The sequence below is a fragment of the Ictidomys tridecemlineatus genome, chromosome 5 (genome assembly GCF_052094955.1).
Source record: "Ictidomys tridecemlineatus isolate mIctTri1 chromosome 5, mIctTri1.hap1, whole genome shotgun sequence".
NCBI lineage: Eukaryota > Metazoa > Chordata > Mammalia > Rodentia > Sciuridae > Ictidomys > Ictidomys tridecemlineatus.
This window is the reverse complement of record NC_135481.1, coordinates 39,676,550-39,697,189: the sequence shown is the minus strand read 5'-3', so window position 1 is coordinate 39,697,189 and position 20,640 is coordinate 39,676,550. Positions and strand designations below refer to the sequence as shown.

At 51.9% G+C, this 20,640-nt stretch overlaps 1 protein-coding gene across 4 annotated transcripts; it reads right to left on the bottom strand.

Annotated features, from left to right (window-relative positions):
* Positions 1-59: 59 nt before the first annotated feature.
* On the bottom strand, positions 60-19,544 carry Plcb2 (phospholipase C beta 2). 4 transcript variants are annotated; one of them, XM_040276288.2, is made up of 32 exons: positions 19,191-19,538; positions 15,940-16,017; positions 15,232-15,300; positions 14,460-14,600; positions 14,248-14,327; positions 14,111-14,164; positions 13,932-14,007; positions 11,193-11,293; positions 10,865-11,031; positions 10,614-10,760; positions 10,278-10,435; positions 9,943-10,025; positions 9,586-9,670; positions 8,873-9,035; positions 8,654-8,766; positions 8,437-8,533; positions 7,292-7,376; positions 7,037-7,161; positions 6,404-6,558; positions 5,754-5,918; positions 5,054-5,153; positions 4,428-4,532; positions 4,165-4,259; positions 3,949-4,027; positions 3,674-3,715; positions 3,340-3,550; positions 3,089-3,254; positions 2,922-2,998; positions 2,749-2,844; positions 2,161-2,218; positions 1,492-1,578; positions 60-1,126 (listed from the first exon to the last, which is right to left on the bottom strand). In XM_040276288.2, the coding sequence occupies exons 1-32, from the start codon at positions 19,272-19,274 to the stop codon at positions 923-925; spliced, it is 3,546 nt and encodes a 1,181-aa protein (XP_040132222.1). In that variant the 5' UTR covers positions 19,275-19,538; the 3' UTR covers positions 60-922. The 4 variants fall into 4 exon arrangements, 3 of the variants coding, with proteins under 3 accessions (XP_040132222.1, XP_005316455.1, XP_077905940.1); XM_005316398.5 differs by having other exon boundaries at positions 3,674-3,718; positions 19,191-19,537; XM_078049814.1 differs by lacking the exon at positions 3,674-3,715 and having other exon boundaries at positions 19,191-19,537.
* Between the last annotated feature and the right edge of the window lie 1,096 nt (positions 19,545-20,640).

Genomic DNA, 20,640 nt, shown 5'->3' with positions numbered 1-20,640 from the left:
CACTCCCATATCCCCCATTTCCTAGATGGAGAACAGAGGCCAGGCTTAGGCAGGAAATGTTGGGTCATGGTTCTTTAGTAGGAGTAGGAAGGAGAAAAATAAATAAACCACAAATTCAGAAGGGAAAATGATGCTGACCTTGTCAGGCAACCTTAGTGGAATGCATGGTAGGAAGTACCCACCCCCAGGTCTAGGGAAAGGGGAGAGCCAGGTTCAGGGTAGGAGCCCTGGAGGCCAACCTCCATTCTCAACATCAGCCCCAGCCCCACGTATCTCAGCAGCTGAGGGCCAGTCTGCTGAGGTAGCTTTTGCCTGTCAGCCTCCTGTTCCCCAAAGCAGGAGATAAGGGCAGGAACTTTCTGGAAACAGTTGTCTCCAGGGATTCTTAAGGTAGTAACAGGCTCTATCTCATGGAGCTGACCACACACTACCTACTCAAGATGTGGCCTAGAAGCCTAGTGCCCTCATTATGGCAGGAGGGGTTGGGGTTTGGTCCTGCTTGAACCACAGATGCAAGAGTAGAGGTTCCAGGTAGGCAGGTCCATCCCTCCAAGAGAGAAAACCGAATTCCAAGTGGGACAGCACCAGTTGCACACTAGGAAAGGTAAAATGTAGCCAGGGATCCCACCTCCTGGTCCATAGTCAACAAATAGATAACACTCATCAAGAAGTGAGGGAAAGAATATCTAGTAGGAAATCAGCTTAGAGAAGACTTTTAGGCCTCAGCTGGGCCCCTGCTCTGATAGGACCTGATTCCTGCCTCTCCTCTAGCCTGGCTGTTGAGGAGAGGGCTGCAACATGCAAGGGAACCCTGGCTTCCTACAGTTTAAGGTGTTGGAGCTTTTTCCTCCTGGAGGATGGACCCATATCCTACAGAAAGGTCTGAACATCCTTGATAAATGCCCCCAAAGGAATGGGGACATCAGAGGCGGCTTTCCTGGATGTCTGCCATGGTTGTGAGTGGGTCCTGGCCACATGGCTCCTTGGAGGCTTCACAGACTGTCTCAGGCTTGTCCTCAGCCTCAGAGGGGATGCAGGCCCTGAGGCAGGCCCTCACCGACTCCTTCACCTCAGCCTCCAGGCCCTTCATCCTGGCCTCATACTCCGCCAATGCCTCTTGCTTGAACTGTGGGGACAGCAAGGATCACAGCCTGGCTCAGGAAGGGGCCCTGTCCACCCTCCCTACTCTGGACAGTGGAACAAGGAGATGCCTGGTCTCTTCAGAGCTTCCAGAAGACTAGGTTGGGAGTTGGGGGGATGGGTAGTGGAGCCTATCAGGGAGTCTCTCAGGAGAGGGATCAAGCAAAGAGATCTGCAGAGCTGCCTCATTTGAAAGCATTTTGGGATCCCTTGAAAACAAGTCTGTGACCCATTGGTGAGGAACTACATTTCCCTTTCCTTGATTCTCCCAGAGTTTCCCCCAGGAACAGGGCCCCTTCCCACCCTGGAGCTTATCCATCTCTGCTGGAACCAAGCCAGTGGTCCTGTTACCCGCTTTTCCATGTCCTGGATCTGTTCCAAGCAGGCTGCCTGCTTTTCCTCCAGCTTTTCCTGGTGCCGCTCCAGGGTATCAGTCATCTGGGTTTAGTGAGAGGCAGGGAATCAGGGTGGCACAGGCAGGCAACCTGGGTTGGAATCCAGCTCTAATCCCAGCTAAATAGCTGTAAGACTTGAGACAAGTTGCTTAACCTTTGGGTACTTTTATCAATTTGTAAAATGAGCTCATAGCACCTGGCTCACAGGATTGTGAAGGATTACGTGAGATAGCTCCTGTGAAGCACCTGGCATGCAGCCTGGTATAAACTCAGGACACGGCCCATGGTTGCTCTGTCTCTGTGGTTGGCAATCCCCAGAGAAGCTTTGGGTCCAATCTTAGCAGGACTTTCCTTCCTCTTTCCTCTCCTTGGTATTTTGGGAGGTCCCCTCATACACCTCCCCTGGCCAGCTAGCTCCTACAATCTTCACCTAGGGAAGCCAGCTGGAGGCAGAGCCCTTTAAGCTGGTACCCCAGCCTCCACACGCAAGCCAGATGGGATGCCCCCTCACATCCCGGGTTGCACAGACAGTTTTGGGTGGCACCATGTCCTAAGGGCAAAGGAAAGGCCTATGGTTACCCCATCTATCAAGAGGGTGTTTAGGAAGGACACAACCCTTACACACCTGCTTGATGGTCTGCACCACTTCCTGGATGTGGGAGTTGTTAATCTCTCTCTTCAGCCTGTTAGTATAATGGGAATTTTAGAAAGGGGAGGAGGCTCCTGTGGAAAGGAGGGTGGGATGAACTCTCAGGGTATAGGCAATGAGAACTTCAGAGGGCCAGGAACAAGCAGAGGAGCAACCTTGGGAACCCAAGGGAGATAGAGGGGGTCATGGAGCCCTGGGGCTCTCTGGTGGGACAACTTTCTCTTAAAACATAATGTCCTTCAGGGCATCCACGGGAAGCACAGGTGGGGAGCAGAGCTGCCAGAATGGACAGGCTGATGTCCCAAGGCTTCACCTCCCTCTCTGCATGCTTGATTTTCCCTCCAATGCTCCTCTCTGATCAAGTAGTGTTGACATCTGTGTTTTGCCTAATGACACTTTCTGATTGGAGGTGAAAGAGGTGGGATCTTCTTCAGGAGCTAAGGAAGAGGCATATCTCCGGGAAGTGAATTAGGATCCACTTGTAGGGAGTTTTTTTTTTTTTTTTTTTTTTCCCCTACAGGGAGTGGAGTCTTCTCAGGGTTGGGCCTCCCCTCCAAGGCTCACCTCTCCTGGGCCATCTTGTCAGAGGCAGCTTTGGTCATGGCCTGGATTCTCTCTAGCCTCTTGGCCTCCAGCTTTTTCTTCATCTCTTTGGTGTCACTGCAGGAAGACAGGCATGAGGGAGATGTTTTGCAGCCCAGAGAGCAGGGAGAGGTGTGCAAAGGAGGCAGCCATACATCTCTGAGTTCTCCTTGAGGGTCTTCAGCTCTGCAGCGTGTTTCTCTCTGGCCAGCTCCATCATTTTAGCCATTTGCTGTGGGGAAGGAAGCATGGACTCAGTGAGAAGCCCTTGATTGGGAGTGGGTGAGGTTGGTTGGACTGTGCTCTGTCCCCTGCCTGGCACCTCAGCCACATGCTGCTCCTTGCGTTTCAGAATGCACAGGTACTGTTCCTCGCCCTGCTGTTGTAGTTCCTGCTCCAGCCTGTCCTTCAGTTCCCGCACACGTGAGTCTGCGTCCTCAGTGCCCTCACCCCGGGCGGTCCCACCAGTCTCCTCGCAGGGCAGGGTCCTGCAGAGGCCATGCGGGAAGAGGCCCTGAGTCCCGGGTGGTGGCTCATGGAGAGAGGCGTGCCGCCCGCCGCTGCTGCGCTTACCTCTTCTTGCGGGAGCCCTTTCCCGGGCGGAGCTTGCTGCAAGTGCTGGGCAGCCCGAGCTCGGCCAGCTGCGCCGCACCGCGCTGCAGCAGCTCCTCCCAGCGCCGCGAGCCTCGCCGCTCCAGCTCCCGAAGCTCCTTCTCGTGCCGCCGCTGCAGCTTCACGATGCCCTTCAGCTCGCGCAGCTCCTCGGGGCTAGTGGTCTGCGGCTCTGCGGAAGCACGGATGAGGTGCACAGGCACTCAGACCGCCCCTGGGGGCCTGCTGAACCCCCAGGAGCCCCAAGTCCTCCCCGGGTTCATACCCAAGAACACAGGAGCTCAGCAGGTCTTACCCACAGCTTCTTTGGGGGCCTCCTCCCTGGCCCTGGCCGTGGCTGCTGTAAGAGCACAGGATGGACTGGCAGATGCCCTGAGCATCCCTTGGCTCAACTAGGCTCTTCCCTGCTCCTTGAGGGTCGCAGTATGGGCACCCCTGCAGTGTACTTTCTCAGTCTTGAGGCTTCAGCCCTTCCCTCCCCAGGTGAAAATCTCCATCGTTTGTGGCCTATAGGTGCAGTCCAAGAGGTGGAGGCCCCTCCAAAAGGTAATCAGACCCCAAAGTGCCTACCTGCTGACCCGTTGCTTGCTGGGGCAGCTGATGCTCCATTTACTTGGTGAGCAACTGGACTTATGGATGAGAAGGGCTTCTGCATAGGGAGAGTGAGTTAGAAAGGTGGCTTCAATAGCCCTCTTTCCTTAAGCGGGTACTTTACCTTTACTCCAACCTCCCAAAGAGGGGGCAAAGCTCCTGGGGGTCCCTGGCAGTGATCCAGGCAACACAGACCTCAGGCACACCTCCCATGGCCTCCTTGAGCTTCATAGACTTCTTATCATGGGCATTGAAGAACTTGATGGGGTTGGCGAGGGCAACGGTGAGATCTGGGAGCATACGGCATTACCAACATGGTGTGTGTGAAGATGGACCTGGAAGCCTCCCCTGTCCTTGCCTACCCCAGGAGCCCCTGTACCACTCCACTTTTGAGGCTGGGTTAATGGGAGGAAAAGGAATGGATATCTGGGTCTCCTAGCATGTCATGGGCTTCCTACCTGCCCAAGTGTCAGGTACATAGTCCTTCATCTCCAGGAAGATAAACAGCGCAGGCATGGTGAGGGGCATGTTGCTCTCACTGTGCAGGCACAGATGGTGATATCCTGTTGGATAGAGTGGGGTGAACAGTGAGCCAGAGCCCATTCCTGTCCAGTACTACATACAAAAAAGTCCAGCACTTAAGACTTCTGGCTTTAAGATCAGAGAGACAATTCTGAGTCTAGTACTACACCTCCCTGACTGTGCATCCTTGGGCAGGTTACTTAACTCTCTGAGACTTTTTTTCATCTACAAAATAGGATAATAGTGTCTGCCTCATGTGGTTATTGTGAGGATTGAGTTAAAATGTGTTATAAGCCCTTAGCACATTTTAAGTCTCCATAAGTGTCAGATGCTCAGAAAACTATGCCAGTAGTTCCAGAAAATTATGAACATTCTGTTAGGTGACAGAGTTTCCACCTGTCAGGTTCCTGGGGAGATACCATTCCTATCCCACTCCTTAGAGCTGATAACATGAGGAAGCTAGGTAGGGTCTCAGGGCCTCCTCCCTAAAGTTGTCCCACCTGTGGGTTGGCCCCTGATGCAGACTCCTGGAAAGAATGAAAACAGAAAACACATTCCTTACCAGAATTCAGGGCGTTGATGGGGATGATGCGGTGGCCGAGAAATTTATTGCCTTCCTCCATCACAGCCACCCTGAGGGAAGCCAGCTCAGGCATTAAGATCTAGGGAGGGTTTAGGACAGGTCAGGCTGGGAGGGGACAGGGGAATCCAGCTGCCCGCCTCCCTGGCTCCAGAAGTTTCAATGTCAGTGTGAGAACATGGTAGCTGTTACCAGATATGGTGATGACAGAGAGCACCCTCAGTCACGTACATAGATATCCTTACAGTTCATGCAAGACTGGTCTCACAGAGTGAAGGACTGGAGATGCAGCCCAGGGCTGTGAGAGCCTGGGGCAGAAAATTCTTAGTAACTTTGCAACTGGTGTTCAACAGGAGCAAAAGATTCCAGGATCCTGAGCCCAGGTTCCTGAGCCCTGAACTGAGAGTTTACATTTTTGCCTCTAACATATACACATGAACGCCCCTGCCCCCCACCAACACACACACACACACACACACACACACACACACACACACACGCAACTGCCAGCCAAGCAAGCTTTTGTAAATCTGAGTTTGGGATTCTTGAAACTCAGGAGGGTACAGGTGAGGGGCAGGGAGAGGAGGAGGAAGATCAAGGAGACCCCTTTATTTCCTCTTATCTATAAACAGAGGTCAAGGACTAGGGGCAGACCCCAGTCCCTGCCCTGCCCTACCCTCACCTTCTCAAAAACAAAAGGCTCCTCTTTCCACACAGGATTGATGGAGTTGGGACTGGGTGACAGCTTGGTGCGATAGCGCCTCTTGGGGTCCCCTGGAAGACCAAACAATTCCACTTCCACATAGGTGCGCACACTGCGTTCTGACAGGAACTGCCCAGAGATGACCTGGGAATGGGGACCCAGGGGAAGCCAGCATCAGATCCCCCACCCAGGCTCTTCCCTAAGTACCTAGGCCTCTGGCTCCTTACACTAAAGAATTCCTTCTTGTGAAGAGCCCCATTCAGTTCTGGCCACGGAGAAGCAGCCATGTGGATCAAGGGTTACAGCTGAGCTCTGAGGACCAAGGTGCTCCCAGCATTCAGGGAAGAGGTGTGCACCCCACCTCCCCCTGGGCTCTGGCCTGCTCTGCCCACTCTCTCCCCTCCCCCACCTCAGCCTCAGCCCTTCCCCATGGTTTCCATGGGGACCAAGAGGCAGCCTCCAGTACTGAGGAGGAGGCAGTTTCCAAGGCAACTTGCTACTGCAAGAAATGGCTGGGTTGAAGTCTTCCAGATATTAGGGGAGGGGTCTGGGGGGTAGAGGGGTGGGCTCCTGGGCCATTCTCCTAAAGACCCCAGCCCTCCCAGCTACTTGTCCACCTCTGAACTTGCCGTAATAGAAAGGGTGGTGGCTACCACCACATCAATTCGGTCCACCGAGAAGGGATTGAACTGCTTGTCCAGTCGACGCATGAACTCATGCTTGAGGAGGTAGCCACTCTGCCCGTTGAACTCGAACAGTGCCATGTTCTGCTGCATGGGCAGGTCTGGGGGGAAGTGAGGAGACACAGTGAGGAAGGCCTGGCCCTGGTCTGTGCCCTGTCTCCTGCACTTCCCAGCCCTTCTTGTCTTGAGAATGGGGAGATTGGGTTTCAGCCTAGTTCCTTGGGTTATCTGATCTCTCAGGAAGGGTCCACAACTTGGGGTCAGCAAGAAGCAATGATTCCACCAGGCTGCAAGCTCACAGTGGGCATTGGGGCAGGTGAAGCAGGGGTTCCCACAGACACAACCAGGCAGAGTGTCCAGAACCCAAGCCAGCCGCTTGGTTTCTTCACATACTTGTTCACACACGAGCAACCGCATTGGCATGAGCCAATGTATTTACACCCCCAAGTGCTCTGGCATGCTCCCAGAGCCAAAACAAGTGCATTGGACACACAGTCTGTTCCTAAGACCCCCAGGGAGGGGCAAAGGTGAAATAGGCAAGGCCCCAGAGAGAGTTCTCAGGGGCTGGGAGTTCCTCACCCATCGTCTGGAAGTTGAGGGCAACCATCTGGCATCCAGCATTCCAGAACATCTGGGGCATGTAGTTGGAGGAGTCCATGCGAGTGCCCTTGGGGTAAATGCGACTCATCTGGCGCTTGTTGTAGCTGCCTCTGAGTATAGGAGCCCAGCCAAGGCTGTTCCACCAAAAGGACCCAACAGCCTACACAGAGAGTCCCGTTCCCAAACCTCCCTTCAGAGCGCCCCACCCCCAGCTTATTAAAGCCTCAAGGATACTCCACAAACTGCACAGAGGCCTTGGAGAGCAGTTCATAAGCCTTGAGCTCCGTGAAGGAGGAGATGACATAACTTCGGTTCTTCTCTATGAAGAGGAGAAAGGGAAAGGGGAGTCCATGTTTGTCTATCCCTTCAACACAGAGATGTCTCTAACCCAGCATTTCCATGGAAACCTGGGAGTTTAGGGACTGACCTCTGGAAGAAATGTATAGGGAACTGTGTGTTGGAGTAAAAGGTCTTCACAGTGGACAAGCATAGGGATGGGAAAGGTGTCACAGTCCCAGAGAGAGAGGGCTGCATGTGTGGATGCAAGAGGCTGTGGGGAATGTATTTGTTCTGAGCCTAGTGTGTCAGGAGTATGCCTGAGCATGTTGCGTGTACACGCTTGTCTGTGCACATGCAAAGCATGAGCACATGCCGTGATGTGCACAGGGAGTGAGGCATGTAGGCAATAGCTGAACACATGGAAGAGAGGTGTTCACCATGGTGTATGCCGTGGATGTGCTTGGATGGGGGTGCAGGCTGTGCCATCAGGGATGAGGAGTCAATGTTGAAGAGGCCCAACTGTGCACGGAAGTCTTCGGAAAAGATGCTCATGTTGGGGGCATGCACAGAGGGCAAGAGGCACATGTTGGGCATACGTCCCAGGAAGATCATGGAAAACAGTGGTGGGGTAGTGTATGCAAAATGGGAAGGGTAAACAGAGCAGTGTGCATGGGCAGTTTTCTCTACTTTCTGCCTGCTCCCGGGATGTCTCATCCCCCAGGGCCAGGACTTCTGGACTTGGGCCAGCCCTGGCTGCAGTTCAACCCTGAAGCCACAAAACCCAGAGAAGACTGCAGGAGCCCTAGGCAGGCTTTGACTGAGGTGACCTGTCACAACAACCTGCCTGCCACCAACACACTCCAGAACATTCTGTTTGTTGCCAAGTTCCTCTCTACAGTGCTGGGAGACTGGGAGCCACTGCCACTTAAATAAGCCTTGCCTGACTCCTTGACTGGATATTTATAGACAGGGCCCCAAATCCAAGGAAAGGGGAAATCCCCCTTCTTCCAATCCCACCCGTCGAGCTGCACTGGTCTGAGGACCATCTTCTCCTGAACCTGACCAGTCCTCCCCTCACCCCCAGCCCCATGCTAACGTACGGGCAGAGAACTCGAAAGAGATGAACTTAGTGGGCTGGATGTAATTAACTAGGCTGGACATCTCTTCATAAGCCGTCACCTCCAGGCCTGCGGTGCCCTAGGGAGCAGAGGGGAGTGCGGAGAAGAGGATAGTACGGAGGCCAGATTACAGCTCTGTGCCCCACCCAGAGGGCTGTGCAGCAGAAGATGGCAGAGGGGCTGGGATGTCCCCACACACCTCATCTGACTGCATCTTCTTCATCTCTTCTTCATCCAGGCTTCCCGACTCCTCTTCCTCTTCCACTTCCACCTCCTCCTCCTCCAGCTCAGACCCTTCCTCACCAGCCCACACTGCCACACACAGCTCTGTCAGCACCCACTGGCAGGCTCCGCCAAGTGTTGACCCTCTCCTACTCCAGATGCCCGGGCCCCACCCCACTCTTTTCACGTAACTTACCTGTGTCCTCGCCCACTGGGGCCCTGGGCAGGCCATTGCCCTCAGCCTCCCCACTAGGCTCCTTGCTGGGGGCTGCTGAACCAGAAAACTGGTTTTTCTTATTCTTGATGAGGATCTTACCCCGGAGGTCCTCAGGACTGGGCAGAGGGATGCCTGGTTTCAGCTGTGTAGAGGGGAGGGGTATACACTGAGCTCCCCAATGCCAAGCCATGTTCCCTCTGCCATCCACTGTTCTCCTTGCGTCACCTCTCACCCCTGCCCTTTTGTATTAAACTCCTACCTGGCCAAACTTATCCCTGTTCCCAGCAATGCTGTTCTCTTTCACCTGCTCCATCTACCTAGAACACCCTTTCCCCACTCTTCACTGAGTTAAACCTGTTGTGTCCTTCAGGTCCCAGCTTAGCCAGCATTCCTCTAGGAAGCCTTCCCTGATCCCCTAAGACCAGAGCAGGTATGCCCCAGGCACCCCCATAACAACCACTGGTGTGATGGCCTGGTCACTTGCCCATCCCATCACTAGAGGGTTAAAAAAAAAAAAAAACTGGTCGATAATATACCTTAGAGTTTAGCACAGTGCCTGACACTTGACATATGACAGGATCCGAGCCTCACAATCCAGCCAAATGAATCCCAGTGTCTTTGGAGACACCACTTCCCTAACCTGGCACCCATTTGTCCCAAGGCCCAGAGGCCTGACAGCAGACTTCACTCACTGGGAATTTTTCCAAGGGCTCTGTGAGCAGCATATCCCCAAACATCGTCCTGCAGTACTCGGCCATCTTAGCCTGTTGGCGGGGTCTGTAGGAAGCAGAAGTGAGAATGGGAGTTCAACAGCTCAGCCCCAACCCTCTTGTCCATCTTTTTCTTCCCTAGATGACCCAGTTCAGGGGCCCAGGAGGTGCGGGGGGGGGCAGGGCCACACACTGGAGAATCTGGGGTTCCCAGGAAACTGTTGAGATCTGGGAGAGAGCCAGACTGATGGCTAGAGGCCGGGGACAGCTAGGGAGGCAATTGCAAGCAGAGATTGGGAACCAGGTAGAGAATGAAGCTGCATGGGCCTGGATACGCACGAGTCCACATGGTTTTCAAATGACAGGATGACGGGATAGGGAGAGGTCTTAAAGGCACTTTCTGCAATTGCTTCAATAGCTTCCTGGAGGAGAAGGGGGCTCAGCAGAGAGGTCAGTGTTCTGGCTGCCCCTCCCCATGGTACCTTTCCTCACTCCCCAGTCTCAATACATACATAAGACTGATGGCCTCTCTTGACGCCCCCCATCCCCTCTGTCCCTGTAGTCTCCACACCGATCTGAAACTTTCCAGAATTCCTCCTGTCTAGCTTCATTCTCTTAGCCTCAAAAAGACTTTTCCCAACTACCACTGCTACCACCTCCACCCAGAGTCTCACCTTGAACAAGATGTCTGTGGTCATGGTGAAGCCATGGGTAATAATGGGCTCCTCATCAGGGGGCTTCCCCTTCCAGCAGTCCAGCTCCACACAGCGGCAGCCAGACAGCAGCACCTGGCGGTACATCTCAGCCGAGGAAAGGCCTGAGAACTGGCCGGCTGAGCCAGGACGGGGAAGGGGCAGGGGCATCACTCAAGGGCAGGCAAGCCCCCACTCCCCATCATGATCTGTCTTATTGGCAGGGTCAGTGGCATGTGGATGACATCTGAAGATGAACTAGGGAATGGGAGCAGGCCCTGTCAAAGGAGAGGTCAGCAACAGGTTGCCAGGGCCCACCTGTCAGGTAGGTGTTGTGTGAGGAGTTGATGAAGTAATGATTGAGAGGCTGCGTCATGTCATGGTGGAGCAGCAGCTTGTCCTGGGCCAGCACACTGTTCTCTGGCCCACAGAGAAACCAGACCATGCCCTCAGGTGACAGCTGGCCTGGGGACAGAGGATAGCTATCAGGGCTGCATCCTGGCTGCCAGGGCAGGACAGCTGCCAGGGCTCAGTCCAGCTGCCAGGGGAAGCAGGCCCTTAGTCCTCACCCCTCTGCACGTTGATGCCACTGGGTTCATATTTGTCGATGAGGCCCTGCACCTGTTCAGGTCTCGCTGGTGGGAACAGCAAGGAATTGAGCCGAGAGTCACGCTGTTTCTGGTTGATGAATTTGGTCAGGTGCTCCTTGGTCATGTAGGGTTTGGCCTTAGCATGGCTGCAGTCCAGAGAAAAGAGCACAGGTCCATATCCCTTGGGCCTGGATGCTTGATAACCCACTTCTCCAGTGAAGGTTCCTGATTCCCAAAAGGGCAATTGGGAGGAGGCAATTGCCAGCCACCACTCCTCCCCAAGAGGGGCCCAGCCCAAGAAGCTCACTAGGAAGTGAAGATCTCGTCTATTTCTGGCCGAGGACAGAGGCTCATGAGAAAACTCTTGTAGACAGATTCTGGGAAGTCCTCAGGATTGATAGCATCATTCTGAGGGAACAGACACTTTATTATCTCTGTCCCCACCTACTCAGAGCTAAGACCCACAACCTAAGCCCAGCTCTGGGCAAGGTGACTTGATCAGAGAAGGTACTCAAATTAGACAGACAGAGAACTGACATCCTCAGCACCTTTGAGAAAAGCCCTGATTACTGATCAGATAGCATGCTTAGCTAGTTTACTTTGACTCTGGTTTTGGACAATGGCTAGTTCCTTAGCTAGAATAGAATTGGAACTAAGAATGACCAGAGCAAGGAGAAGTGAGAAGTGAGTGACTGTTTTCCAGAGCAGAGGGCTATATTTTTCTTTTTTTAAAAAAGGGAAGGAAATTTTACAAAAAGAAGTAGTTTGAGGGACTGGGGTTGTGGCTCAGTGGTAGAGTACTTGCCTAGCATGTGTGAGGCACTGGGTTTGATTCTCAGTACCACATAAAAAATAAATAAATAAAGATGTTGTGTCCATCTACAACTAAAAACTAAAAATTAAAAAAGAAGTAGTCTGAATATAAACATGTATGTACCTAACAACAGAGTTCTGGAATACAAGAAGCCAAAACTGACAGAACTGCAGGGAGAAATAGATAATTCAACAATAGTTGGGAACATCAAAAGCATAAGGGACCAAAAAAGAAAGAAAGAAAGGACTTCATAAAAATTTAAAACTTTAGTGCTCCAAAAGACCCCATTAAGAAAGTGAAAAGAAAATCCACAGAATGTGATTTAAAAAAAAACTGCAAAGCAGATATCTGATAAGAGATAATAACAACAATCAAGACAACTCAATTGAAAGATGGACACTGGATATGAATAGATCTTTCTGCAAAGAAGATATAAAAATGACCAATAAGCACATGAAAAGATGCTCAACATCATTAGTCATTGGAGAAATGCAAATGAAAACCACAATGAGATACACTTCACTCCCACTAGGATGGCTGAAATAAAAGACGGTAACAGCGTTGGTGGGATGTGGGAAAGATGGAACCCTCGTACAATGCTGGTGGGATTGTAAAATGGTGCAGTTACTTTAGATAACAGTCTGGCAGTTCCTCAAAATGCTAAATATAGAGTTACCATATGACCCAACAATTTCACCCATACATATATAGCCAAGAGAATTGAAAACAAATCCACACAAAGTCATGTACACAAGTGTTCATAGCAGCATTATTCATAATAGCCCCAAAGTGGAAAAAACCAAAATGTCCATCAACTCATGAAGAGAAAAAATAAAATGTGATATATACATCCAATGGAATACAATTCCATAATAAAAAGGAATGAAGTACTGACGTGCTACAACATGGATGAACCTGGAAAACATTATGCTAACTGAATGCAGCCCGATGTCAAAGACTACACACTGTATGATTGCATTTATGTGAAATGTCCATAAGAGGCAAATCTATAAAAGTAGAAGCAGAAAAGAAATTAGTAGTAATCATGGATTCTGTGCCTTTGTATTTTGTCCCCTTTCCCCTCCAAGAACAACAACAACAACAAAATTAATCCTGTCTTTCAGGATCACACTGGAAAGCCAATATTGGTCTTAGTTTGGAGCAGAAGGAATGAGCAAGAGAGCCTGACGAGATCTCCCCAAGCTCTTCTCTGCCTCTGCAGCTGCAGCTCCAAGCCAAGACTGATCAATAGCCTCAACTGGGACTGAAGGAAAGCAGATAAATAAGGAGGACATAGCGAAGGTGAGAATTAATTCAGGAAGGAAGAGAAAAGGAGAGTGGATGAGTTGATACCCACAGACAAGCAGTGCAGGCTGTGAGGACCACCACTCCCCCACCCCATTCTTGAATCCAGTGTGATTGATTGCACTTGGGTGTCACCAACTCCACAGTTATGTGATTGTGGGGGAAAAGCTCCTCCTGATTTCATAAAGAGAGGAGACCAGCAGGGGCTTCATTTTATTTATTTATAATATTCTAAATTCTTACTAAGAGAAAATACTCCATGGAGTGCAGGTAATGACCTACATGGCCAAAGGGGACAGAGGACTGAGATCTACTTCCCTGGCCAGGCTTGAACCCTGACTCAGAGCCATATCTGCCTGGAGGGATCCCTTTTGGTAATTCACATAAGGTACCTCATGGGGTGAATCTGCTTGCAGCTTGTAATGAAAAATTAATTACCTAATGAAAAAGAAAGAGGAAAATTCATTTTTATCTTGAGTTGAAGTCTGTGTCCTGACAGCCTCCACCCTTGGTTCTGGTCCTCTCTCCAGAGCCCTGCAGAATAGTCTCTTCCTGAGCTGTCAGATGGCTGCAGGCAGCCTCCTGCCCCAGCTGACCTTATCTCACTCTTTCAGGCTGAAAACACACTGACCATTTCTACTGCTGACCCTTAACAGTCCATCAACTGCTGCAACCCAACTCTGCCATCCAGAGGTGTGGGATACACATTGACCTGCTCTGAACCCAGCATCTCATCCTTTTTGCCCTGGTCCCACATCTGTGCCTAGTATAAGAAACCAATGGCTTTAGGGTTAGTTGTTATTGGGGGTTATTGGTGGCACTGCAAGGCCATTTCTACACTGTTCCACTTTCCATCATTCTTAGCCAAGTTGTTCTCTCGTGGGAGTGAGAATTTGGTGAATGGGCTGCGGGTGGATAACTACTCACCTTCCCCTTTGCCAGGTGACAGGCACTGAGAGCAGCTTCCACCCGCTTGCGGTCAGCAGGAAACATCTGGAAAAAACTGAAGAAGCAGAGAAAGGCACCAGGCAAAGAGGAGTCATGGCTGGAAAGAGAAGGCCTGGGGAGCTAGGTTGAAGTATGGGGAGGGAGTTGGGGAGACTCACTTCTTCACAGGAATCTTCCCTTCAGGGGTCAGTTGCATCTTGAGCTTCACCAGGCTGGAGGAACAGAAAGCAGCCCATCAGGGTTGGGGGCAGGCATGCCTGGCCCCAGAGCTAAGGCCAGGTGGACAGGCACTTACATCTTGTCCAGAAAGGTGATGCGGGGGGCGTTGGTCATCAACGGGTGCTTGGCCAGAGCTAGTACATCTTCAGCCCAATCCTGTAGGACCACAGAACCCAGTGGTCAGGCCCATGACCACAAGGGTGCCCCTAACCACACCATAGCCTATGTCTCTCAGGAAGTTCAGGCTATCCCAGGTGTCAAGACCCAGACCAGGCATTCTCTGTGCACCTTGCCCACGTTCTCCTTGTAGGATACAAAGTTGTGGAAGGTGAGGTCCACCATGTCAGGGCCGGACACCACTGTGAGTGTCTTCAGCAGGAAGTGGTTATCTGGAAAGTCCATGTTGAAGACATCCCGGAGCTTCTGGCTCTGTTACAAGTGATGAGGGTTGGAGGCATGCTCTCATCCCTCCCCAATGAGCCTTCCCTGTCCCTCCCCCTCATCCACTTGAATTGTGGCCCACTAGAGCAAAATCCTACCCTATCCTAGGAACCAGGCCTGGGCATCTCCCAAAGCCTGACTCTAGTAGAAAGGAGTAGAAAGGGTAAAAATGAGAGGCCCACAGGAGGACATTAGCTAAGGCAGTGTGAGTCCTGTGTTTTGATTGCCACTTTTGTTTGAAGATGGATTCTTAGCTCCCAGAGTCAGAGAATCCTGCTTCCCTCTAATCCCTTCCTCTAATTTTCCTACCAGCATTAGGCAAATATAGACAAATCAGTATGGGGCTAGGTGTAAGCAATACCTCCTGGGCAGTCTGGGGTACTCTGGGAACAGGAGCTATCCCCTCTCTTCCCACACTCTCACTATCTCTGCTCATGGTGCCCAGGTGAGCCCAGGAGCAGCCACACCCTTCCTTGGCTCTGGCTGGGTCCTTGCTGCCCAGCCCAGGAACTATTCCCTTTGTTCCAGAGATCAGACTTCTCATCTTCACAGGGACTCCTGATCTTGCCCCATGGATCTGGCCACCATGATGAGCCTAGGCCGCTCTGAGACCACCTACCTTGGGAATCTTGGCAAACTTCCCAAAGCGGGTGTCCCGGATGTTAGTGATATCCAGAAACTCCATCTCCTGGAAGGGAGCTCCCAGTAAGAACAAAGAAGGAATGTGGGACAAAAAGGTCAGAACGAGAATGAAAAACAGAACCAGGAGCTTCCACACCCCTTCAAATCTTGGCCAACTACCCTCTCTAGATACCAAGGCTTCTTAAAGCCACCTGGACCCCAACCTTCCCTTCCCACCAACTAGGTTCTTCTATCATGAAGACCTTCCTCCCTACTTCTCAGTTTATCCCTTCTCTGGCACAGAAGCTATGGTTTGAAGCTTCTCCTCAGCATCCTAGTATCTCTCCACACTGCTGTTCCTTCCTTCTGCCTGATTACCAAGGCTCTTCTCTGACCTCTGAGCCTTTAGGTAATCCAGAGCCACTGGCAAAGCAGAGCCCTTCCGTAGCAGCTGTTTTTCCTTCCCCTGTGTCTCTCTAGGGGATGTTAAGGTTGGAGCAACTGGGTTGCAGCAGCCGTGTTTAAAATGACTATATTCTCTCTCCCAGAGTGAACAACTCTACCTGTATAGAAGCCCCCAGAACCACCCTTTCAGGCCATTCTTTACTCCCCAGCATCCACGCCTCTACCCCATACTATCAAGAGTCTGGTTGGTCTCATTGGACGAGCAAGAGCCCAGGGGCTTGGTAGGTAGGGGCTGCCTCACCTTACTCTGATAGGTCCAGTACAAGTAATAGCCCTTGGGATCCACACGGAGGATAACTGGGGAGGCTACTGCAGTTTCCTGCAGAGAGAAGGGGTCTGTCCTGAGACCTCAGGCCAAGTTTCCCTGGCCCAGGGCAAGGGTTTCAGAGTTCATCTTCCTAGAAGGTGCTTGTCCCAGGAATCCGAATGCATTTCCTTAAGATGGGAGGGATTGAGGGCTGGAGATAGCGTTTCCAGAAGACAAGAGGCTTCCTCTCTAAGCCCCAAATAGAAGTGTTCTCTCTAGACCCCAAACAAGGTCCTGGTTGTTCCCCACCTCATCATGTTTTCAAGCATCACGGTTCCAGTAAAGGGATAGAATGCCTGTCCCCAAGACTCCCTGCTTCCACCTAGGAGAACTTAACACAATGAGAATCAAGGACCCTAATTCCTGAACCCACTACCAAGACCCTGTACAATCCAACTGCTTCCTAACTCCTCACATACCCATCCTCCATCCATGACTGTCCCCAGTCAATGGCCCCATAGCCACCAAGTGCCTTCCCACCTCAAAACTGAAGCACTTCAGCCTGAAATACCTTCAAGAATCAGACTACACCTCATCCCTCAGGAAAGTCTTCTCTGAAGTGTGCTATAATCATTAGTATTCACTGACCTAGAAGCACTTCTAGGGAAATTCCAGGAACGGATGGACTCCAGGGCCATAAGCCTGAGCTAGACCATGAGCTTGGTGCTCGGTGCTCGAGCTTGGGATTTGCTGAATGAGCAAGTGAATGAATGCATGAATGGTCTCACCTTCTAAGTCCCTGTTCTATTCACAGAGCACCTAGGCTAACTTTTAACAGGCTTTGCATGTGAATATAACAATATATTAAAATTGAAGTTTCCGATGAGGCTTTGTAGTTACTACAGACAAATGCAGAATTTACAAAGGAAATTATCAAAGAAATGTTCTCAGATCAGAGGTGTTTAGAGTCTGGGGAAAAGATTTTTGCAACAGGCAATTTTGAATGAAACAGTGCTATAAGCTCCAGTCCCTTCCCCCACAAGGGAGGGTTGAGGTACCTCACCCCTCACCTCAAACTTAGGGAGGAGTTTCAGCTCTCTTTGGAGAGCTCTTGTGACTCCTGCAACTGTGGGGTATAATGGACTGGACCATCCTCCTGACCAGGACACCAAGTAGGTGACATGCACTGACTTTGTGCAAGGCAGATCAGAGAGATGCTGGTGTGTTGAATGAGTCTATGCCCCAAGAATGGAAAGTGTGTCGTTGGAGTCCAGAGTGGGTCCGTGGGGAATGGAAGGGGAAAGGGTCCACAAAGGGCTAAAGAAGTAATTGCCTGAAATAGAGATGTCAGGGGACCCAAGCAAGAGAACCTCAGTTCAGAATGGAGGGTCTTGCAAGAATTATTAAAAGGGTCCAATAGAGGGGGGGAAATGCTTTAAACCTCTGTCAGGCTCAGAATGCCTGACCCTGTTTATGCCAGTAGCCAGTACCATTCAAGAAAGAACTTTGTTACCCCTTCCTCACCTGGTCCTGGAGGAAGAGGAGGAAGAGGAAAAGAGAATCTCACCACTTGCCCCATGTAGAGGCTCTGCAGCCACCCTACCTGTGCCCCAAACCATTCCTGGAGGGCCTGGTGCAATGATAAACAAGGTCTGAGTTTTGATTCTAAGTAGTTTCTCAAATAGGACCAAGTTTTGACCATCATGACCATTGGACTACTACCTAAGGGTGAAAGTATCATGGCTAGCTGAGTTTGTTTACACAGCCAGGAGGAGAACTTGTCCCTCCACTACGTCTGGAGGGACTGCGAGAGACTAGAAAGGAGAGACTGGAGTCAGGATTTGATTATCCCAGGCATTGTGCTTTTTCAACATGGTACAACATACCCTTACCATCTGCTAACTATGCTGAAAGCAGTCTGAGAAGGGGCATGTTTCACAGGGGCATGTGCCCTGCTACTAGGCTTGGAACTTTTTGCTCGAACAAGTCTGGATCCAGGGAATATGTAGTGTTCCACCTTTGGAAGGGGAAGGGGCCAACCAGATGCAGGTTGGGGAGAAGGGCACATAGCAGGTCCCCACCCATGGTGACCCTCTTCCCATTCAGGTTATGCACAGTGTCCAGAGGAACTGAGAGAAGCCACATCACTTTTCATTCTGAGCCACTTCCCTCATTCCACAGACTCCTGGCACATGCCATCCTCATGCTACCACCATGCCACATGAACCACAACACTCCTAGGGAAATTGAAAGTGTCTCACCCGAGGGCCCCTCCCCATAGCCAAGACCAGATTCCTCAGCCTATGAAAGGCATAGGCCCAGATCTTCTCATCTCACCCATAAGCTGGACAAGCCAGACTTAAGGCCCTCTCCTCCAGAGATGAACCATCATTTCTTTTCCAGGACCAACAACACTCTCTTAGGCTGGCCAGCCCAGTAGCCAACTTCCCTTCCCTGAAGGAGAGTCCCTATATTATCATTCTCTCTGGCCCAAGAGAATCCCTGACCAATGGCAATGTTTTTAGGGTCCAGGAAGACCAGAGGCTGGCAAGCAGGTCCCAGTTTTGGGAGGAGCAGATGCAGTGGAAGCAGGGGTACAGCTCAACAGTGCCTTCCCCTTCCCCTGCAGACATGCTGCTGGCGTCATGGAGCAAGGCTGAGCCCATGAGAGGAAGCAGAAGTCAATTCCTTCCCAGGCCCCTAGGAGAAGGAGCCTCCAGTTCTCACGTGGGTCCAGGGGCTTTCTTGGAGACCCCACAGCAGCTCAGGGGAGAGCAGCGTTCCTATGGGACAGGGCCAGTACATCCCATAGAGAGGGGTGAAAAAGACAGGTTTGGGACTCTGGGCCCTCTGCTGGAGCAACAGCAGGGTGTCTAAGCTGGGGGTAGTGCTGGCTCACCTCTTTTTCTGGCTCTAAGCTCTGGGGCACACTTTCTTCCTATTGATGCTGAAGCCAGGAGCAACCAAGCCCTGTTCTTCTCTGGGCAGGGGAGGGGCGTCAGGCTTTGGGAAAGACAGATTTAGACCAAAGAAACCACTTCTATGAGCCTTGGCCCAGCTGCCAGGGCCACGCACCCTCATCTCTAGGCTTGTTTATCCCAGCAGTTGTGTCAGCTGCCTGGCCAAACCACACAGGCGCCTGGGTCCTAGCAGACATAAACCAACCATCTACCCCAGGCAGAGCCCCCTAGCAACCAGGCCCCCGCCACCCTGTGCCCCAGCAGACTAGGCCCCTGCCTACTCACATCGTCCCATTTGATGAAGCGCTCCCCTTGGCTCAGATAGGCCTTCACCTTGGGGGGCAGCAGGACAGGGTTCAGCAGAGACATGGTGCCAAGAGTCCCTCTTTGGAGAGGCTGGGCAGACACAGCAGGCAGGAGAAAAAAAGGCAGGCCTACAGGAGGGGGAGCCAGGCTAGGCTTATATGGCACCCGCCCAGAGCTGGTCTGGATGTCTGGGTGCTCTTATAGCTCACGGGATGGCAGTGGCTGGGTGCAGGGCCCAGAACTCCAGTCAGAGGCGCATCTGCTTTGTAAATCAGCCTCCTCCCACCCTGCCTGCAGCAAGGGACTGCAGTCACTGCTCCTGCCCAGGGAGGCTGGGCTCCCCTCCTTGAAGCCCCCGCCCTCACCCTGTGCCTCAGCACTTCCTGCTTATGGCTTCCTTCTCTGTGCTGCTTAAAACCCAGAGGCAGGTCATGCGGTCTGGTCGCCTGGAGCCAGGACCTCTCAGTCCCAGAAGTTGTCCTTTGTCAGATTTGACCAAAGGACTAAAAAAAGAGCAATATGGTCGCCTGGAGGGGATGGTGTTGACCAGTCTTGGACTGAAGAGGGGGTGCAGAGAGTTCATAAGAGAAGTCCAGCAGGGGTCTATCCCTAGAGGGTGGGATCACCCTGGGAGGTGGGCGGTGGGGATGGGGTCTGGGTCCAGCTGGGATTCAGTGTTTTGAATAAGCAAAGTTAGCAAAACATTAAGCAAAATTAGCAGTACACCAAGCTCCTCTTTCTCAGTGCTTCCTCTCCATGAAAATGAGGGCCAGGTGAGGCAATCGTGCCCTTCACACAAGACTCCCTGTGGGCCTTGTGAGGCCTGCAGCCTTCACTGACCAGCCACCAGCCACCATCTCACACAGCTTGGAGCAGCCCTTTGCTACAGCTTCCACTGAGCACTACTACCAGCTGTTCTTCCTCTGCTGCATAGCCAGGGGCCTGGGTGACAGCCCCTGTGGCAGGATGGCTCCTCCAGACTGGAGAGGCTCGGCTCTGGGCCCTATTTAGGGTGCATGACTCTCTCACTGCCCCTGTCCCAGGGAGTTCAGTCCCAGCCCAGCTCAGCCCCAGCCCACTTCCTCTTGCCTAACCTACTCCTCTTATCACCCTATGAGTAGGCAAGGAGCTCTACCCATGACTTCCTTCCTCTCAGGCCTGGCTTTCTGCCCTAGGTCCCATCAGGGGCCTTAGTGCTACCTCTAACAATTATGAGACCCTTGCCCTGCCCAGGAACTGCCTCTGCAGGTCAGGACCAGCACAGAAGGGGTGGTGGGGGCTGGGGCAGAGGGAGGACACTTGAGTGAGAATAAGAACCAGAAAATCTCTTAGTACTAAGGGGGTTCCTAATATGGGAATAATGCCTAGAAAAGCAATCGAGACCAGGGGGATGAAACCTGGAGCAAGGCCCAACTGAGCCTCCTGGAAA